We start from the raw sequence: 18,611 nt of genomic DNA, 5'->3' as shown, positions 1-18,611 counted from the left end.
ATGTATTTTGTTTATTTCTGAATAAACGAAAGTCTAACATGTCTTATTAGTTATTACTCAATTTATTTCACTAGCGTAGACAGTAAAGCCAGACACTGAGTTTTACGAACCAATTGCTGTGCCTTTGGGCGCAATGAACTTTATATTTATCGAATAAAATATATTCCATTATTTTTATGTATTTTGTTTACTTCCGAATAAACGAAAGTTTAATATGTCTTATTAGATCAATATAAAGTTAACTATGCTCGGACACAAATCGAAGGCACAACAATTTGTCACCCCACAGTAACCGGGCTCTGCTACCTTACTGTGTGAAATTGTGGCGCAAAAAAAAATTACTTTTTGCTATTAATAACGTTAACCCAGCTTGTCGCTAAATATTTTCATTATGGGATAATACATACGCGAAGCAACACGTTAAATAATACAACCTCAATATTTCAGCGTTTCGTTGAATGTATAACTGACGTGGTCGTTAATGGGAGATTAATTGCCTCAATATCAATAACAGATTACTATCATGATCCGTTGGAACGTTGAAAAACCGTTCCGCCGATACGACGCATTGGAAATTGAATGAAAGTTTGATGCGTTAAAAGCTGCTACGGAAAAGTGCAAATCGTCGGTGCCGTTTTCCAGGAATCCGGCAGCTACGTTCTATAATCTCAATAATTCAGCTACTGTCAATTAGATCGCAAAAGGTCTGCGTATAAGCCGGTTCGATAAAGCCGGAACCGATAGCTCGTGTGTGTCCCGTTAACACCTCGACGAAATCGTCGCGAACTGTTATACTGTACGCACCGTCTACAAGGCATTGCGCACAGATTGCATTGGTTGAGTGCGCTTTTCTATGGAAGGTTGCAATAAAATGTAAATTTAACGACACAGTCCAAAACGATTCATCGTAAAATTTATTTAGTGTAATTTATAGATCGTATCGACAAAAAGAAAAACATCGTTTCTTTATTTATTGACCAACCCAATTAGTTGCAATCTAAGAAATTTTTTGTATACACATTCTCTAGAAAAAGAGACGGTCTAAACCAATTTTAATCAGCCGTTTCATTCTCTATGAGAAGTGTCCAAGTTACTCTCATTATACTGTATACGTTTGATTTTTTTCATATGTTGTTGAATTATATAATTTAAGAAGATTGTTAAATATATATAATTATATATATATTGTTAAATTATATAATTTAATATAATTATTTATATTGAATAGAATCAAATATATTAAACCATATATATAAATAAATATATAATTTAATAAAGAATATCGAAGTACATATCCTTCTCAACCACACTACATTCATAAAAAAAACAGCTAACCGGTTAAAACAGTTATTCTCATATCATTATTAAGTGAGACGCGATCGTGAAAACATGGCTACCGATGATAATGCCAGACCACATGCTGCTTTGGCGACTCGTCAGAAAATCGCAGAGCTAGGCTGGGAAATTCTGTCGCATCCACCATACTCCCCAGACCTAGCACCCTCCGATTATCACTTGTTTCTCTCTTTGCAAAACTTTTTACAGGAAAAAAAATTCAAAACCGAAGCTGATGTCAACCGAGCACTAGTTGAGTTCTTCGCCTCTAAAAATGAATCATTTTTAAAAAATGGCATTTACAAGTTGCCATCACGCTGGCAAGAAGTCATAAGTAACGATGAAAAGTATATTCTACAATAAATATTATTAACTGTATGAAAATTGTGTTATATTTCAATTCAAAAACGGACAGAACTTTCCGGTAGACCTAATATAATCGAAGTTCCATCGTACCACCTAAAGTAGTACACGCGACTCTCTGAAAAGCGCGCGTGAAATCACCGATCCCGGTTCACGCAACAACCCAATTAATTCGTTCGAAACACCGAACACTCCCTGCTCATTAAGCGGACTCTATAATAATGAGAAAGAATTTGCTACACAGTTGAACATAGCGGGGCCGGCCTCGGACGGCTCTCGGCCGGGTTCATCTTCAAACGGCACCGACCGCCCACCGTCATCCTCGATCGAGACATATTTTGGCCATGGGTAGGCCGAACGATCGATTTCGCGGCCGATCGTCGGGATCCGGCCCGGTCCTTCCTAACGAGTTACGAGAGCCACACGTTTCTGTTCGAGGAGATGGTCGTCCGTGTCGGTGGTTAGCTTCTGGCGAAACCGAAGGACGGGCGAAGGTGAGAGTGAGGAAATACGCGAGGCGGCCTCCACAGTGGGGTCTGGGAATTCGCTTTCCGCGGCTTAAATTATTTTAGCGTTGTTTCAGGATTTAACCCTTCGCGCTCGAGACTATTTTAGCAACAAAATGAAGGCATCTGTCTCAACCTTATAGTAATTCCATTTTACAAGATTGTTTTTATTCGACACGTATCAAATTGAACGAATATGCTTGTAGAAGACTTCTATTCATTTGATAATTCATCGAATACAGGCAAATTTAATAATAGGGAAATTCTTTTGAAAATAGCGCGGCAATTTATAGCGTCGCCTCAGAGTCGCCACTCGAGTACAAAGGGATAACGTTACAGAATAATAGGTCGTTGAATTCGTCTCAATAGCAGCTAGAATATTATCGAGTCGAAGACATGTATTAACACGAAAAAAATTAAGGTGACCGGCAATTTTTTGTAAAAAGAAAATTTTTCTTGAAAATTTTCGTATTCCAGTATGTAGAAGAGCGAATACTGATCAAGTTTTGTCGGTGACATTTTTTTGGCAGATCATCGAAAATGGCTGAAGAATCGTGGTTTGTTTAGAAATTGTGTACGAGCGTTCTGTGTGCGCAGCGATATGCCAGCACAAAATATAAAATAACCTCCAACGTCTACATGTACAAATCTGTAAATATTTACAATCGAAAACCAGAAGGAACCGCACTTCACATTGGCAACAATTTCTTAAATACAAACTTTGACAATATTGACATTATTTTGGAATGACCGCTTAAAACCATTTTTATTGGCGCCTTAAAATCGCCATTCGACTATAAAGGCTTAATAATGTAAGTAGGATACATTTTCTCGTTAATATCATCGCGATACTGCTTCAAGAAAACTGAGCCAAATCGATTTTTATCGTCCAAATGTTCGCGAAGTCAGCAATATAATGACACCGATTTCCAGAGTGTCAATATTCTTCCAAGGTGTTGTCGACGCATAGGGGAAGAAATTTTGTTCGAATATGAAAGTGGGAAAATTGAAATTTGGCCGCAAATTATTGGTTCCCAGACCACTGTGCGGCCGCGGAACGGGAGACGCGAGACCGGGAGGAAAAGAGAGAAAGCAGGAGAAAGAGGGAGAGAGCGAAAGGGAGAGAGCGAAAGGGAGAGTGAGAAAGATGAAGAAGCTGAGGGAGGAAGAAGCAGCGAGGGAAAGAGGTAGAGAGAGGAAAAAGGAGAAAGAGGTGGAGAGAGAGAGGAAGTGGTAGAAAGAAGAAAAGATATAGAGAAAAAGTGGTAAAAAGAAAAAGGGGTAGAGAGAGAGAGAGAAATAGGTGGTGTGAGGAAGAGCAGAGGGAGAGAGAAAGTGTAGAGAAAGAGAAAAAGAGCGGCAAAGAGTGAGGAGGAGCTAGAGAGACAGGAATAGTAGCGTGAGGGTGAGAGGAAGAGAAAAAACAGGAGATAGAGAGAGAGAGAAAATGAGAAAGAGAAAGAGTGAGAAAGTAGTAGAGAGACAGAAATATTAGAGAGATAAAGAGAAAGGAGGTAGAAAGAGAAAACGAGGAGAAAGAGCGAAAAAGTGGCAGAGAGGGAGAAAGAGTAGAGAGACGGAAATAGTAGAGAAAGCGAAAAAAGTGAGAAAGAGTAGAAAGTCGGAAAGAGTTAAAGAGACAAAAATAGTAGAGATAGAGAGTAAGAGCAGATAAGAGAGAAAGAGAGAAAGGAGAAGGTAGAGAGAGGGCGAGAGGAAGCGAGAAAGAGGGAGAGGAAGATAGGGACAGGGCGAACGCCAGCAGGGTGGAACAGAGAAAGCTGAAATCGCGTGGGAGCGAGAAAGAGGAAGAGGTTTGAACCCCTTCTACGGGGGATCGTACTCCCTCCGAGCTTCTCTCCATCTCCTCCGCCGCTTCCTCTTCCTTCTCCTCTCTGTCACCCCCTCGGGCCCCGGTCCCTTCCTTTCTCGCGGCCGGAAAGTAATCAATACTTTGGAAAGGTGCGGGGTTGGAGCACACCGCCTGTAAGTCGCGGCGTCATAGGAGTTTCACGCGAATTCTATGCGTAACTATCGCCAGGGCCCGAAGAGCAAAGGCCAAGGACAATTGCCCGGCAGAGACACACTCGACGCCGGCTCGAACGCGTGGCTTCTTTCTAGTCATCATCGTCCTCTGTCCGCCACAAAAAGTGACTCGGAACGTACACGTGTGATCCAAGTTTTCCGGTTGATAACGTGACCACTTTTACGCCGAACCTACTCTGTGTAGTAGCCGGTCCCCCTACGACCGGTTCCATATTTTGTTCGAACATTGTTAAGATTGTAAAAGACCTTCTCGTCGGAAACGCGAATTCAATCAATTGCTCGACGTATGCCATTCGTCAGAAATCATGTTACTCTAGTCGGAATAAATCCGAAGTCTTGTAACTCTTACGAGGCAACGCGTGTCGGACATCTTTGCTGCTCGGTAGGTTTTAGTGTTAACGAAGTTTGAAATCTAGATACGGTAGAAGCTCGGCTATCCAAACCGAATGGGAAAATATATGAGCCGTTTATTTTGAATGCGGCATAAGTCAGTTTGTTTTTAAGTCGATATATTTAAAGGTTTGCGTTTTAACATGTTTAAAAATATGGATGCTAACTTTCGAGAAGATTTACTCGTATTTGTTATCTCAGGATACTGATATTTTTCTCAGTATAAATAATTTCGTGTAAACATTAAAAAATCACCACTTTTCATTACGGTAAAGTGACTTATGCCACTTTCAAAATAAACGGCTCATATACGATAGGATAATTGCTTGGGTAGAGTGATAGTTTAACCTTGTAAGCGGTGTAGACCAGATTTTTATACTTTGCACATTTTTCAGATAATCGCATCGAGTACAGTTTGTTTCAGCATGATCGTCTAGAATTGTTACAAAATGTCTGACATTTGTTCCACGACTATTTCAATTGCAACAGCAAGAATGAATGTTGTCGTTTCTCCTATCTTAACTCGCCATTCATAGCTAAGAAGCTGAATGTTTTTACTAATTTTCGTAAGATACTCGCAGCTAGACTGCGGATTTTTATGCAAAATAAAACTTGTCTGCGCTAATTACAAAATATACAGGTGCTATATAGATATTTATTTCGTTACTTAATCATTTTAATCAGTTGAAGATAGTACAACAGTGTTTCCAAATTTCTTAAACGTTTTTACCGTTTTGTATCTTTTTAACTCACTTTTGCTACAAGCGAATAAAATCCGTAGTTTACTTACACCTTAAGATTGAGCTATTTACACGATTATCAGAGGTTCTATTATAATTTTACTTGCAAACTGGATGAATCAGTTGTGTAAATATTACAACGTTACTCGAAACGTATCTAGTAATGTCAAAAAACCAAGTACAGCTGTGTTAGGCTTAAAAGGATGATCGGAAATAAAAGTAAAAATTTTGGAGACATTGAAAATACCGTCTTCGCTACATTGGATCGCGAAGGCAGGTTTTTGAGACGTGCATTTAGCGGAATTCGAATGGACAAGCTGTCGGGTAAGCTGCACGTTCCGTGCCGGAAATTATAAAATAATGCACGTTAGATATTCGTGTCAACCGTGTCATGCACTCGAACGGTAAATTTTGTATTAATCTATTTTGAAAGACGTTCGCAGGCCCCCGGTGGGTAAGTTTGCGCGAATAGCGTGACGTTTAAATGCATTTATCTTGGGCAGAGTAAACTGCATTCCACCCCTCGTCTGTCCTGACAATCGCGCGCGCTGCCTTCCGAGAAAATTTAATTAACTGACAGCTGATTTTGGACACGTATGAAAGAAACGTTTTTTCGGTGACGTTTTACGTTACGATCGCTTCTCCCATAGCGGAGATATTAGGTCATTAAGTATGATATGCACGTTTTACCCTATTATAGTTTTACTATGAAATTTTGATACTCAGACACGTAATACATAAATACACTGTGTCCATAATTTTCCGGATATTTAAATATTCGTAAATATCGTTCAAATGTCTTAGAAATGTAGTTTATTTTATGGATTAATTATACTGTCCTAAAAGCTCAACGTTATTCTTGGACATTATGATCAATGCCTATCAATAAACAATATTCCTTGAATTGTTGAAGTGTCTCAGATTGAAGTTGTGAAACTTTCCTGCTAAACAGACCAATGTATGCTTAAACAATTAAAGCGACACTGTTTGCTAATAAATATTGCTCATAATGTGCAAGAATAACATTAAGTTTGTAGGACAACATAATTAATCCATAAAATAAGCTATATTCGAAAGATATTCGAACGATATTCGCGAATGTGTAAGAGTCGGGAAACTTGTGGACGGTGTGCGTATGTGTACAGTTGGTCGAGTTAATTAAGCTTCACGAGTATCAACCGTCCAGTTATATTTAACTTGACGATTTTATTACGAAAGATGCTATCTAGAAGTACAAGTGTGAATCTAATAAGTTAAGAACTCAACGGTTCTATCATATTGCTTGCACTGACAAGAGGGGCGAGCGGTTTTTCAACGAAGCTTGGAACGATGTATATAGGGGATGACGCGAGCAAATTGGTGAATAACTTTTTAACAAATAACACGGCCATGTGACAATTTAAATTAGTTGTGAGAAACGTGATATTAAAATAACGATATTTATACTTTTATATGCTTTTTAAAGGGTCACAATTATCGGCAGTTTTGTGCCCGACACATTCGATTGCAAAGAGATAAAGTGCATAATTTATTTATTGAAATAAAAACCGAAAATTTAAGATGTATTTAGACCTCACATTTTGCTCTGGTCCTAACCAAATATCCGGTACACTGAATATATCAACCCTTCGCAGTCGAATGGCGACTCCGCGGCGCCACTAAAAATGTCTCTACCACGTTTCAAAATCATTTTAACATTATCAAATTTCTTCGTATTTTAGGAACTGTTAAAAATGTAAATATTTTACGAGCCAATAGCTTGAATTTCATGGGCAAATAGTGTAATAAACCATATCAAATTGAAATATCGAAGATCGGTAAAAATGTCTTGGATTTCGAGTTAAAATAACTTCGAGAGCGCAAAAGATTCAAAATTAATAACATAATTTCAAATCCAATTCTGCCGACTCGAACACAATTTTCCTAAAGTCTATACGGAGATTCGCGCGCTGAATTTCGCGTATCAGAAATCAGCGTACCGACATTTCTGGACATCCGTTACAACCTAAAAACGAAAAAAAAGAAAAAAAAGAAAAAGCCGAAGAAATAAATACGCGCAACCGAGTACAAAATAAACGTTGAAAAAAAAACGAGAAGGAAAATAAATGAAAACCGTTTCCAATTTCGCGATTTCCTCCACCCCCGTCGTCCCCCCCGGCCGCCGTTCATCCCGCGCGACGACGCTGATTATAGTTTTAATCGAATTTAGGGAACGTGGCTATTTACGGGCGGGGGGGAAAAAAAACGTCGGCGTCTCGGTGCCGTTGGTAGACCAGCCGAGAATTAATTAAATGTACTGCGCGCCGGCGGTACAGTCATTTCGGTGCAGAACGAGGGCGAGAGCGTGCGGCATCAACATATTCTACGAGGACGAGTCTCGTCGCTCGTCCACGCGACAAAAGCTTAAGTCCCGTTGCTGACAATGCGCGGGACAGCGTCGTCTCCAGATTATGAAATTTAATTAAAATTTCGTACGGGCCTGACTCTGGTGCGCGCCGCGTCATTCCTCGCGGCTTTCTCTCTTTTTACCGAGCCGCCCGCGCCCGCTCGCCACTCGCCCTACCACCGTTCTGATCAAGCGCTATTGCGCGAGGTCCCTCTTCCCATAAATTCATAACGGATTTTTTTGAAAATTATTTCCTCCTTCGAGACTCGGGGGAGGGGGGATTCTTCGTATCAAATCTTGATTACCAAAGGGCCCGGCCCTTTCAGTTGTAAAATCCACTGCAGCACGGATTTTCATAATACTTATTTATTTAGCAACGACAGCTAAAAAATGACTACAAAAATTTAACGGGAATATAAAAATAATGTAATAACAATAATAATAATGATGATGATGGTAATAAAATATAAATGAATACAATATGATTACAATATACAAAACAAACGCAAATTGAACATCCTAGCTTCTCGTAACATTAGAGAGTTGATATTGAAATTTATTGAAATCATCGATGAAGTCAATGTCGTTAGTGTAAAGTGTCAGCCAAAGTGAGATCCTATTCAAAGGATTAGTGTAGAGAAATCGGGACACGTAATGAGGCACAGAAACTCGGTGGGTTAAAAAATCGCGGCTGGTTAAAATCGATTTGAGCAAAATCATTATTATTATTATTGTCATCTCATCATGATTTTTCACCCGTAATTTTAACTAATTTTGCATAGTTTGTATTAGAAACACTGTACAGCTTCTGGTAAATAATACAATGCTGTCTAATTTCGTTTCGCTCTATTACATAAATTCGTTTCTAACACTGTTAATTATTCATAGCGAAAATGGGTGGGTGGAACGGGAAACAGCGAAACCATTAAATGAAACCATAAATGTTGATGTACTAATTACAAATTATGAAAATTATTAAAGAAAGAATTAAAATTATACTCGACTCGTCTGTTTTGCAATCTACGCGGACAATGTTTACTTTGCATGAAACTCCGCAATTTTCATACGAAATTCATTGCTTCTCCCTTTCTCAATAATTCTCAAGGCTGTTCGACGAAGTTTCTCAAAACCGGAGGAACGAATTGCAACAAGTGTTACGGTTTTAAGTGTTCCACGATCGAAATAGAAGCGTCGCTAAATGCCGGAAACGAATCCTAAAATAGACCGAACGAATCTAAAAGAGATTAGCGTTGAACGCAACGAGAAGTGGCCATTGAAGTCCTTCATCCGTTCATTTGGCTCGAACGTCGCCGATCGATTCGGAATCTATTCCCCCGCGTAAAATACCCGGCCATTATCTTTGCGTGTTCTGTGGTCTCTGAAAAGAGGGGCTCGCGGAACAGTATAATTGTTTCAATTACGAAAAAATTAACCGCGGAAGTTGAAAGCCAATGGTTTGCTAATGTTCTTTGAGACTGTGGCGTCAATCTTGAGACAGAAAGCGGAACGCAAAGAAAAGAGAGAAAAAGCTCGTTTCACCACTTGTTCCTCCTTCTTGCAGCTTTGCGTCACGGTGCTTTGCCGCCACTCGAGATATACACGCGAAAGGTAGTTAACGGAAAGCTCAAAGTTAAACGAGTCAGATGCGGCGCTCTTTGCGTAGGCTCACGTGACCTTCGTTTACCAACAGGACGACGGGAGGGGGAAAAAAAAGGAGAGAATTTTGCAGCGTCTTCTATTTCGCGACCGAATTGAATCGAAGGGTGGCTCTGAAGCGACGCAAAAAATTGTTCCATCGCTTCGAAATGTTCTTTGCGTTGTCGAATTTGTTTGCATCTCGATTCGCGTTCGAAATATTCCGTGCAAAATGTTGAAGCGAAAGACTTTAAATGTTACAAATTTTCTTTCTCGTTTCTCTTTTTATGTAACTGTTTAATATAATTCTTAGGACGCGTTTGCGTGACAAATAAAATTCAGTTAAACAAATAAAAAAAGCTTCATTTCATATTCACGAAATGCAATAAAAATCATGTAAAATCAAAGCATACTGTAGGTATTTTCGTAAATTGTACATTGTTGTAAAAGTTGTTACGTTTTGAGTCATTTGTTCGTCTCGCTGGTTTTACCAATTCTCAAAATGCATGTAGAAAAATGTAAACTTGTTATTTTAAGTTTGCTGTTCGTACAATAACAATATGTACCAAATGGAACACGAGAATGCGATATCTTTACCGTAAAATCGTCTGGGCAATGATTAAATCGTAAACGCGACTGATCACCCTGATCGGAAGAGAAATGGCGGGTCGATGCGCGTCACGTGATTCATGATCGCGGGAACCGCGCGTGTTCGCTTTCTCGCGGGCAGCGAAGACCGCGAATAAAATGTAACTTTCGCCGTTTATTCTCGTGCAGCCGGTGATAAGAGGATCGTTAACACCGGAAGAAACCGCTGACTGCGGCGCGAGAGTTCTTTGCGGATTCGTTTGCCGTTCCGAGAACGGCTGCGATGACGGAAGACGAAAGACTAGCCGAAGAAGAAGAAGAAGAAGAAGACCAGCCAGCTAGCCACGGGGTACCGATTGTGTCTCCTTTTTCTCTTCCCTTTTCTTTTTCTCTCGTTCGTCGCGGTACACTCCCGACGAAGACAAAGGAGGTGCAAAGAACTTCGGAACAAGCTGACCCGGGAGAATTCCACAATTATCGCGGGGCTAATGCACCCTGCTCCAATTTGCTGTCAGCAGTTGCCACACTACGGCTGCACCGGCCGCCGAATCAACTTCGGGCACTTCGCGATAGAACGCAAACGATGTTCGCGCGGTCTTTCGATTTTCCGATTTCGTCGCGATTGCTCGCGTTTCGACGAGATCGCTGCAAAATTTGCACGGAAATGTATATCGGTTTGCTGCGATACTTTATGCGAAGTACGATCGATCTGCATGAACTCTTTACACCCGATGCTGTTTTAACTTGAAATCTAAACAGTGTTTTCTGATCTATAGAATTTCCATAATTTATTAATTTCCGTTTTTATTATTTATAATTTTTATCGGTGCGTCAGTGTGCATTTACAAAATGAATATGATATTAATTTCTGCAAGGAAATTGGACGTAACTTGTAGTGCACATTTTTATTGCGATATATTTCATAGTTACGCGTAGAAAACAAACTTGTAAAAAAGAAAAAGGAAACGCGTTAATAAGCAATAATGTTTACAGTAGAATCCTGCCAGACGCAGTGTCCGCGGTTAAGGGTTAATTGTAAAACACAGAAGGTGGCTAGATATTTAACTCTGTCTATAAAAATTTGAGTGCGAAATGTTCATTTTGTTGAAATATTTTGCGCATTAAATGCAAGAAGCACGAAGTGATTAGACATTTCTTTCCCTTTCGATTATTTTTAATAATTCACAAATAATATATTTCCTGAATTCTTTGAATATTGTCACTGATTTCTGTTTCAGTTTACTTAGTTTCGTTTACAATGTGTTTCATCTAAGCAACATATTTTCTTAATGCAGATTTTACGTGTATGTGACAAAAATTAGTGAGTGAAGTATCAAATAGTAGTATTATTATTATAGTAGTAGTAGTAGTATTAATATTATTATTAGTAATATTATTAATATATTATTATTAGTAGTATTATTAATATATTATTAGTAGTAGTATTATTAATATTATCAGTATTATAATAGTATTATTATAATAATAGTAGTATTATTAATATTTTTACCAGATTACAAAATCTCGCGAATCTCCAATCTTTAATTCGCATCAAGATCCGCAATTGCAAAATAGAAAAACAGCAAAATCGTTGCATTTCTGTGCGACTCTAAATTATTAACATTTCCACTAATGCATTAAAATTCGAAAAATATATCGAAGCGTAATAATATTTAAGAAACCCTACAGTTGAACCAATCCGAAGAATTATTAATAAAACGCGCCGGTGAAAATTCGTAACGCGTTTCACGAACCTCCAACCGGAAGCGCCATCTTAAAGGGCAACGTAAAATGTTACGAACTAGTTTTAAGTTCAGAAGTGAACAGCGAAACCTAGCAACAACGATGTAAATAGAAATCAAATGGGAAGAGTCTTTTTTCACGGTGTTGTAAGAGACATATACATAGATTCGCGATTCGCATAGTATTTCAGGTAGGAAAAAAACAAAGAATCCAGCGGTGACGCAAAAATTGATGTTAAAGTCCGTTAATAGGGAAAATAAACCAGAACCGTCGAGAGATGTCGTAACACGATGGTAGTTCAACTGGTATCAACTTGTATGCTAATGAACGTGCGTGGCGGTGAAGGCTGATTTGCAAATGGCGGCCATCCACCCTACGGAAGGCGCCAGCCATTTCTACGCTAGGATGCGTTCGTCTCGGGGTATTGTACGAAACGCTATCGTATCTGCGAAAAATTGCCGATACAATCTTACTTTCACGAGCGTAAAAACTGTTTTACTATCCGTTAGATGCGTGCAATAAATAATAAATAAACGTTATGCTAATCTGCCAGACTTGCGTGTATCCCGCGCTGGCTTAAGAACAGGGATCTTTTCCCTGCTTAGGGACTCAAATTACAATCTAAGCGATACTTTGTACGAATATTTTAGCATCGCTACTAGTATTTAAATGCTCTGAGAAATTGTGAAGATCTGAAACCGTTTGATACTCAAAATACAAAAATTTGACTGATTCATGAAGTATTCAAAGAAAACACGAAGTATTAGTGAAATTTCTTGCTGGGCTACTTGAAACTATATGTCTTAAAAAATTTTTTAAATTTATAATTCGTTTATGGTTCGTACATCTTTTCTTTCAAACGCAATAACTTTTTTAAAAAGTAGATTAAATATATTTTTCTTTAGATGATAGAGGGACTAGTCTACCAGACGATGACCGAAATACTATTTTTCAATTTAGCTATAATAATAACTTTTTTAAAAAGTAGATTAAATATATTTTTCTTTAGATGATAGAGGGACTAATCTACCAGACGATGACCAAAATACTATTTTTCAATTTAGCTATTACTTGAAATAACAAATAAAAAATGAAAAGCTCATGTTCTACAGAACTTCATCTACAAAATCTATTGTTTAAATGTTCATTGTAGGCTCGGATAAAAAGTAAAAAAACGTGATAAAAAAGAAGAAAATGAAAACGTTCGGTCCAGCATAAAAAAAAAAGTTATAGCATTCTGAAAATTGTACCAACAGTTTCGTGGGCCGCTGAAAATTTGTAACTTCAACTTTATCATCAGAAACGTTACTTTCAAAACTGTTTCGAGTTTCTATTTCCCCTTGAGAATTCGACGCGTTCAACGGCGCAGAAAAAGAACGAAAAGAAAAAGAAGAAAAAAAGAAAAAAAGAACGTCCGAAGCGGCGCGAGCAGTTGGCCTAACGCGAAAGCTAGGAAAACGTGGGTTTCGCAACGGGCGGTGTTGCAACGTGCCGATCAAAAGGTGAAATATACGCGACGATTTCGGTTATGCTCAAGGACTTGAAACGCAGGTAGAGAAAGGTAAGGTCTTCGGCAACTAATTCCAGCCTTCCTAGAAATCAGCGTGAGCCTTTCGAAACACAATCGAACCGCGGCGCACAAAGTGACCGTGACAGTGCAGAAGGACTATATATACCTGAATCGTTTCCCGGGATTTTCCGAGAAGGCGATTCCCCTCGGACGACCGTGGACAGGTAAGCTGTTAAAAACGGTTCCACACGTTACCTTTTCCTTGGTGATCGATACTCCCCGTGTAGACAGGTATCCGAAAGAAGACAATCCCCAGGAACATGGAAAAGCATGTTCCTACGAACTTCACAGAAGTTTTACCGTTAAATAGGAAAGCCCTGCGGCCTCCGAGAGATTGAATTCTTCTCGTCTTTAATCCTCGAAAGGCGGGACAGCACCTTCTGGGTCTGGCCCATAGTCAAGTTTCTTTTGTACGTGTCATAAAAAGAAGTTTTAACATGAGAATGTTTCTTTTATTACCTCCGCTCAACAATGAGGACGGTTCTTCCACGGATATGAAAGTGAATTTCTGAATTGCAAGCGAAGATTTATTTATAGCTTCGACCGACTCGCCGTTTCAGCGACGTATAAAAATATATTATTCGTTCGCATAATATTTTTATACGCGATAATCGGAGCAAGCTTTCCTTCGCGTTTCGTGTATATAGTTTTTTTGTTTTTGTTTTTGTAGTGTCGCTCGATTTCGCGATCGGGAGAAGTTCGAAGCGCGCGAACGGTAATCGGTATAGTTCCTTCGTTCGAATTTTCCGCCATTACCCGGCACGCACAGACACCTACGTTACCGATGCGGAAAAAGCTTGTACTGCGCGTTTTCACCAGAAGATAGAGCCACGAACTGCGGTCGCACGACCACCGCGCTGCTTCGCTCCCGATCTTCCTTTTCTTCTTCTATTCTCGATGAATCGCGTACAGATTATTTTTCTATAAATCGTCTAGTATATCGATTGCAAAGACAATTAAGCTGCTGGAAAAACCCAGCGTAATTTGTACAATAGGTCCGAAAAATGCGGATGAAACTTTTGCTCCCCAAGTTCGTTCTTTCGATTAGTGTATTAACTTTGAGATATTCGCTAATTTCAATTATTAATCGCAGTTTTTCCGGTCCCTTTCGGGAGAACGTTTATTTCCATGTGAAAACTAAAGATTTGAGGAATGTTGAGGAAATAAGATAGGAGAGACTAATACAGCCACGATAATACTCTGTTTCAGTTTTGTACGATTTTATACGGTTCATTGGATTTTGATTTGCAAAAAGTTCCGCAGCACAGAACTTGAAATAATTATTGATTTTTCTGTATACGTATTGCTCGAGAAAAAAAATGTTACCTCCGATGGTAATCATAACGCGAGGGGAAAAAATGGAAAATGTTACAGCGTATTGATTTATACTTGTGTCGCTATGTTTATTTAAAAGAATTTCTTAATTTTCAACAGCTTATGTAACTTCCATTTCTCAATTAAAATACGAGGAAAGTAATTGTCGCGAAGATAATAATAGAACAATCATCTACAATAGTAATTTATTGATCTAATTTGAATTGAATGAAAATCATTTTATAGCGTAGAATCAGAAAATTCGCAGAATACCAATGATTTATCTCATTAATGCTTCTCATTTAGTCGGTTACACACTTTGCTTTTATTACCTACGTAGAATCTAGGAACGATTTTTATCTTATCCGATTAGATTATTCCTGTATTTGACGTGTTTCTATAGCTATCTCAAAAGTACCCAAAAACGCCATAAGATTTCGAAGGTTTTGTTACCTTAGCAGAGAACGAGGACCAAATCTGTGTAACTATACTTAGATAGCAAATCGTTCAATAACGAAAAAGAAACTTCCAACAAATCACAATTAAATTGTCCATCAAATACGAGCTTCGATAAATTCAATAAAAAGATTTTCCTAGTCCAAAAACTGGAGATATGGTATCATCCCACATTGGAACCTCTTCTCCATTATCTAAAAATACATATTGGACCATTTGCTGTGAAAATATCGTTCTATAAACTGAAACTAACTATCGATGAATTTTATTATCCATAGTGATGTGTGACGTCGTTGTTATTTTCTCACATCAAATTCCTAATTCTACTTTGCATATTGCAAGAAGTTTCAAAGTTTATGTGATTAAAAATTCAACTTGTACTATTTTTCCGCGTACCAGAGAAATATCTCGTTGGAAGTTAAAATATCTAAGATAATGTAGTATCTAGAGCACACAGCATTAGTATACAAAATAGATGAAAACGTGGAATATTTTTATTGTGTGTGGCACATTAATAATATAATATAATTATTATTATTATATAATTAATTATAATATAAAATAATAATATAATTTTCCACTAGCTTGCTCCTTAACGCCTTTGCATCGCTGGCTGTACACGAACGACTCTACTAATTTAATTAAGCGAAATGAATTAAAACAAAAAGAAAAAAAACAGGCGTTAAGATCGAATTTTCTTCTGGCGACCTCTATCGCGACTCCTTCGGATTTTACCCGAGACCTTTTATCCGCGTGTGCTCATTCGACAGGATACGAGGCTTAAGGAAAAAGAATTCGTCGACGGCCTGGACAGCTTAATTGGCTAAAGCAGTCAGCCGGCAGTCAAAGATCCGGGTTGAAGCGAATCCCCTACCTCCGTCGTTAAATTGGCAATTCAATCTCTGCTTTCCTTCGAATTATGAAAAGCGAGATTCCATGTTTATCGCAACTTTCGCGCGGTTGATTTCAAACTCGCGTTGGCTTGTTTGCAAAAATATTTCATTATTTTAACACAGAATATTTTCCGATTTTGTATGTATCTGCGAGGGAACGAGCGCGTCGTTGCCCTTGAAAAATAGTTTCAGCAAAAATTCTAGCAATACAAATCGAAGATTTTTTTTACAAGAAAATTAGTTACTAATTTATTTTTTAGAGTTTCACGAATTTTTCAACGTTTTCGACGACCGAAATCTGTATGTCGGGCTTGATTATTTCCGGCGAGAATCGTCCGAAAACCACAAGGAATTTCTCGCTAACGACCAACATGGCGGCAAACCGTTAATCATCGCGGCTGCCCAAACTTTCTGGCGCGCAACACACACCGTATGTATCGCACGGCCGATAGAATTAATTAGAACACAGCCGGAGAGCCTGTCTATCCGGTGAAGTTTAAATAGGCGCCAACCGTGGAATTTTCATTTCCTGCTATTGACTTCGAAATTCTGGGACGATCGTGAGTCGCGAGGCTGCGCCACGTGCGAATATCAAGGCCACGGCCGGCGAAAAGAAAAACAAACCGCCTATAGTTATTCAACGTGTACGCCGAGACAAGTAACGGCGAAAAAAAGAAAATAATACACAACTGTCGTTACGCGCGAAGAATGTGTCTCCGACGCCATTGCCGAATTAAGCGACTGAAAAACCTCGGGAGACTCCATCTTCGCTTGTGTACTGCCGACTAGTTCTGTTTAATTACAAAATCAGTGTCACAACAGGCGCTGCTGTAAACTAATATTTCGTATCTATCCGCGCCCTGGCTCGCGGTATTCCCGAAAGGAGGACGAAGATATATAATTTACCAAGGCGGAAGAGTCTTCTTATATGAATAATTATTTATCGTTGGCCGAAACGATCCAGAAAAACAAGTCGTTTAACGGGAACGGTCATCTTCTGGCGGCGTGGTCCGCCGTACAATTTTCGGAGATATCGGGCGAGTGAATCAGTTCTTACGAAACAACGGACACTGATAACGAGTCTTGGCGCCGCAGCACACTTTAAGGAAATTCTTTCGTTTAAAAATCCGGTTCCCGGAGAGAACCGATCGATACAATAAAATTCTATTACGCGACCGACCAACAGGTTACGCAGAAGCGAAAAAATCGTTTCGTACCTGTCCGACGCTTGTATCTCAAATTTGTTCAATTGATCGACTTATAATTAGACTTCGAATTCACCTGCGTTCACGACGCGAGCGAATTTTTATTCAGAAAAATTCTTTGTTCACCGGCTGAAATCGATGACATTGTTATTTCGTTTTTAGCAGAGAAAGTTGAAATTTTATAAAATCTGGAAAATTTTCCCAAGGATTCACAGACTGCGTACAGGAATCGACATTAAAATCTACGACGCAAAATGAAAGAATCGTATATCGCGAGTCGAACAAAACTTTTATTTAGACGCGATACAGAGAGCGTGATCAAATGCCTGCCGAAAAAAGTTCGGGTATTACGTAATTAAATCGAATAGACGAGAAGTTACTGGACACAACCCGAGAGGCGCGTAAAACCGTTAATATTTCAGCGTCTTTCAAAAGCCGATCCCTGTTCGCCGACGTGTACACGCGGGCAAGCGTTCGCGTCCGATCCGTCGACACGAGGCACCGTTATAATTGTTCTATAATATTTATCACGATTGTTTATATCCATCTAATCCCGAGAAGATGTCCATACGGCACGGACGAAAAGATTCCTGGCACAGCGCGGGCAAAGCGAGCGATACGTTTCACGGGTTCCGTTATCTTTCGGTCGATTGAAGAGTTTATTTTTAAACCGGAAGTAATTTCGATCGCTTCGAGCAATTCGAAAAACTCCCAACAGGAGCAATTTCTCATTCGATCGTACAAAAATGGAAATATTTGAGAAAAAGATCGTAAGGTACGATTTGAAATGTGAATAAACGATTGTAAAAAAACGATGTATAAAATGTTATTGCACACGTATATGTATATTGGATCGATAAAAAAAAAAAAAAGAAAAAGGCGCGAAGTTTCATTCGTGCGCGTGATCGACGACGGGGCCGTGTCGGTAAATTTCTAACCTCACCGGAAACACGATACGAAGGCCGGAGATTCGTAAATAGAGGATGACTAATTTACCTCGTGGTATCGCCGTTTTTTTCTTCGATTTCCAAACGCTCCATTTCTTTCTGCAGCATACCACCTTCCGCAAACTTATCCATGGACATAGTTGATCTCTGGTTTCGTTCGTTGTAAATCTCACACAAAGACCCGGTCGGGGTTTATTTACAACAAATAGTTGGCGCGGTTTACCACTGTTCAATATATATATATATATATTCTACTATATATTATATATATCTATATATATATATTTCTTCTTTTTCTTCTAAATATCTTTTAATGCAGCTTTCCGCCGTTAGCTGCCGCTAATCGACTGAGGTAGACAAACACTGGCACTAAAACACTGGCTGATTTCTTGTTCGCGCGACCGGAACGATCACGAACGTAAGAGACAAGACCAAGAAAAAGAATGAAAATAGGACACACGACGTATACGCGATCAAGACACGACACGACCTAC

At 39.0% G+C, this 18,611-nt stretch overlaps 1 protein-coding gene across 3 annotated transcripts in view; it reads right to left on the bottom strand.

The window, feature by feature from the left end:
* Imp (IGF-II mRNA-binding protein) overlaps window positions 1-18,611 on the bottom strand; it is a 157,053-nt gene that overhangs the window by 78,608 nt on the left and 59,834 nt on the right. For 2 of the 3 annotated variants that reach the window (XM_033475463.2, XM_033475465.2), the window contains exon 2: window positions 18,167-18,505. The exons of the other annotated variant lie outside the window; for it this stretch is intronic. In XM_033475463.2, the coding sequence (XP_033331354.2) occupies window positions 18,167-18,255 (89 nt within the window). In that variant the 5' untranslated portion in view covers window positions 18,256-18,505. The remainder of the gene's footprint in view (window positions 1-18,166; window positions 18,506-18,611) is intronic. 3 annotated transcript variants of the gene reach the window in all.

This window comes from Megalopta genalis, chromosome 5 (genome assembly GCF_051020955.1).
Source record: "Megalopta genalis isolate 19385.01 chromosome 5, iyMegGena1_principal, whole genome shotgun sequence".
Lineage (NCBI taxonomy): Eukaryota > Metazoa > Arthropoda > Insecta > Hymenoptera > Halictidae > Megalopta > Megalopta genalis.
The sequence above is the reverse complement of the archived record's forward strand: the minus strand, read 5'-3'. Positions and strand labels throughout refer to the sequence as shown.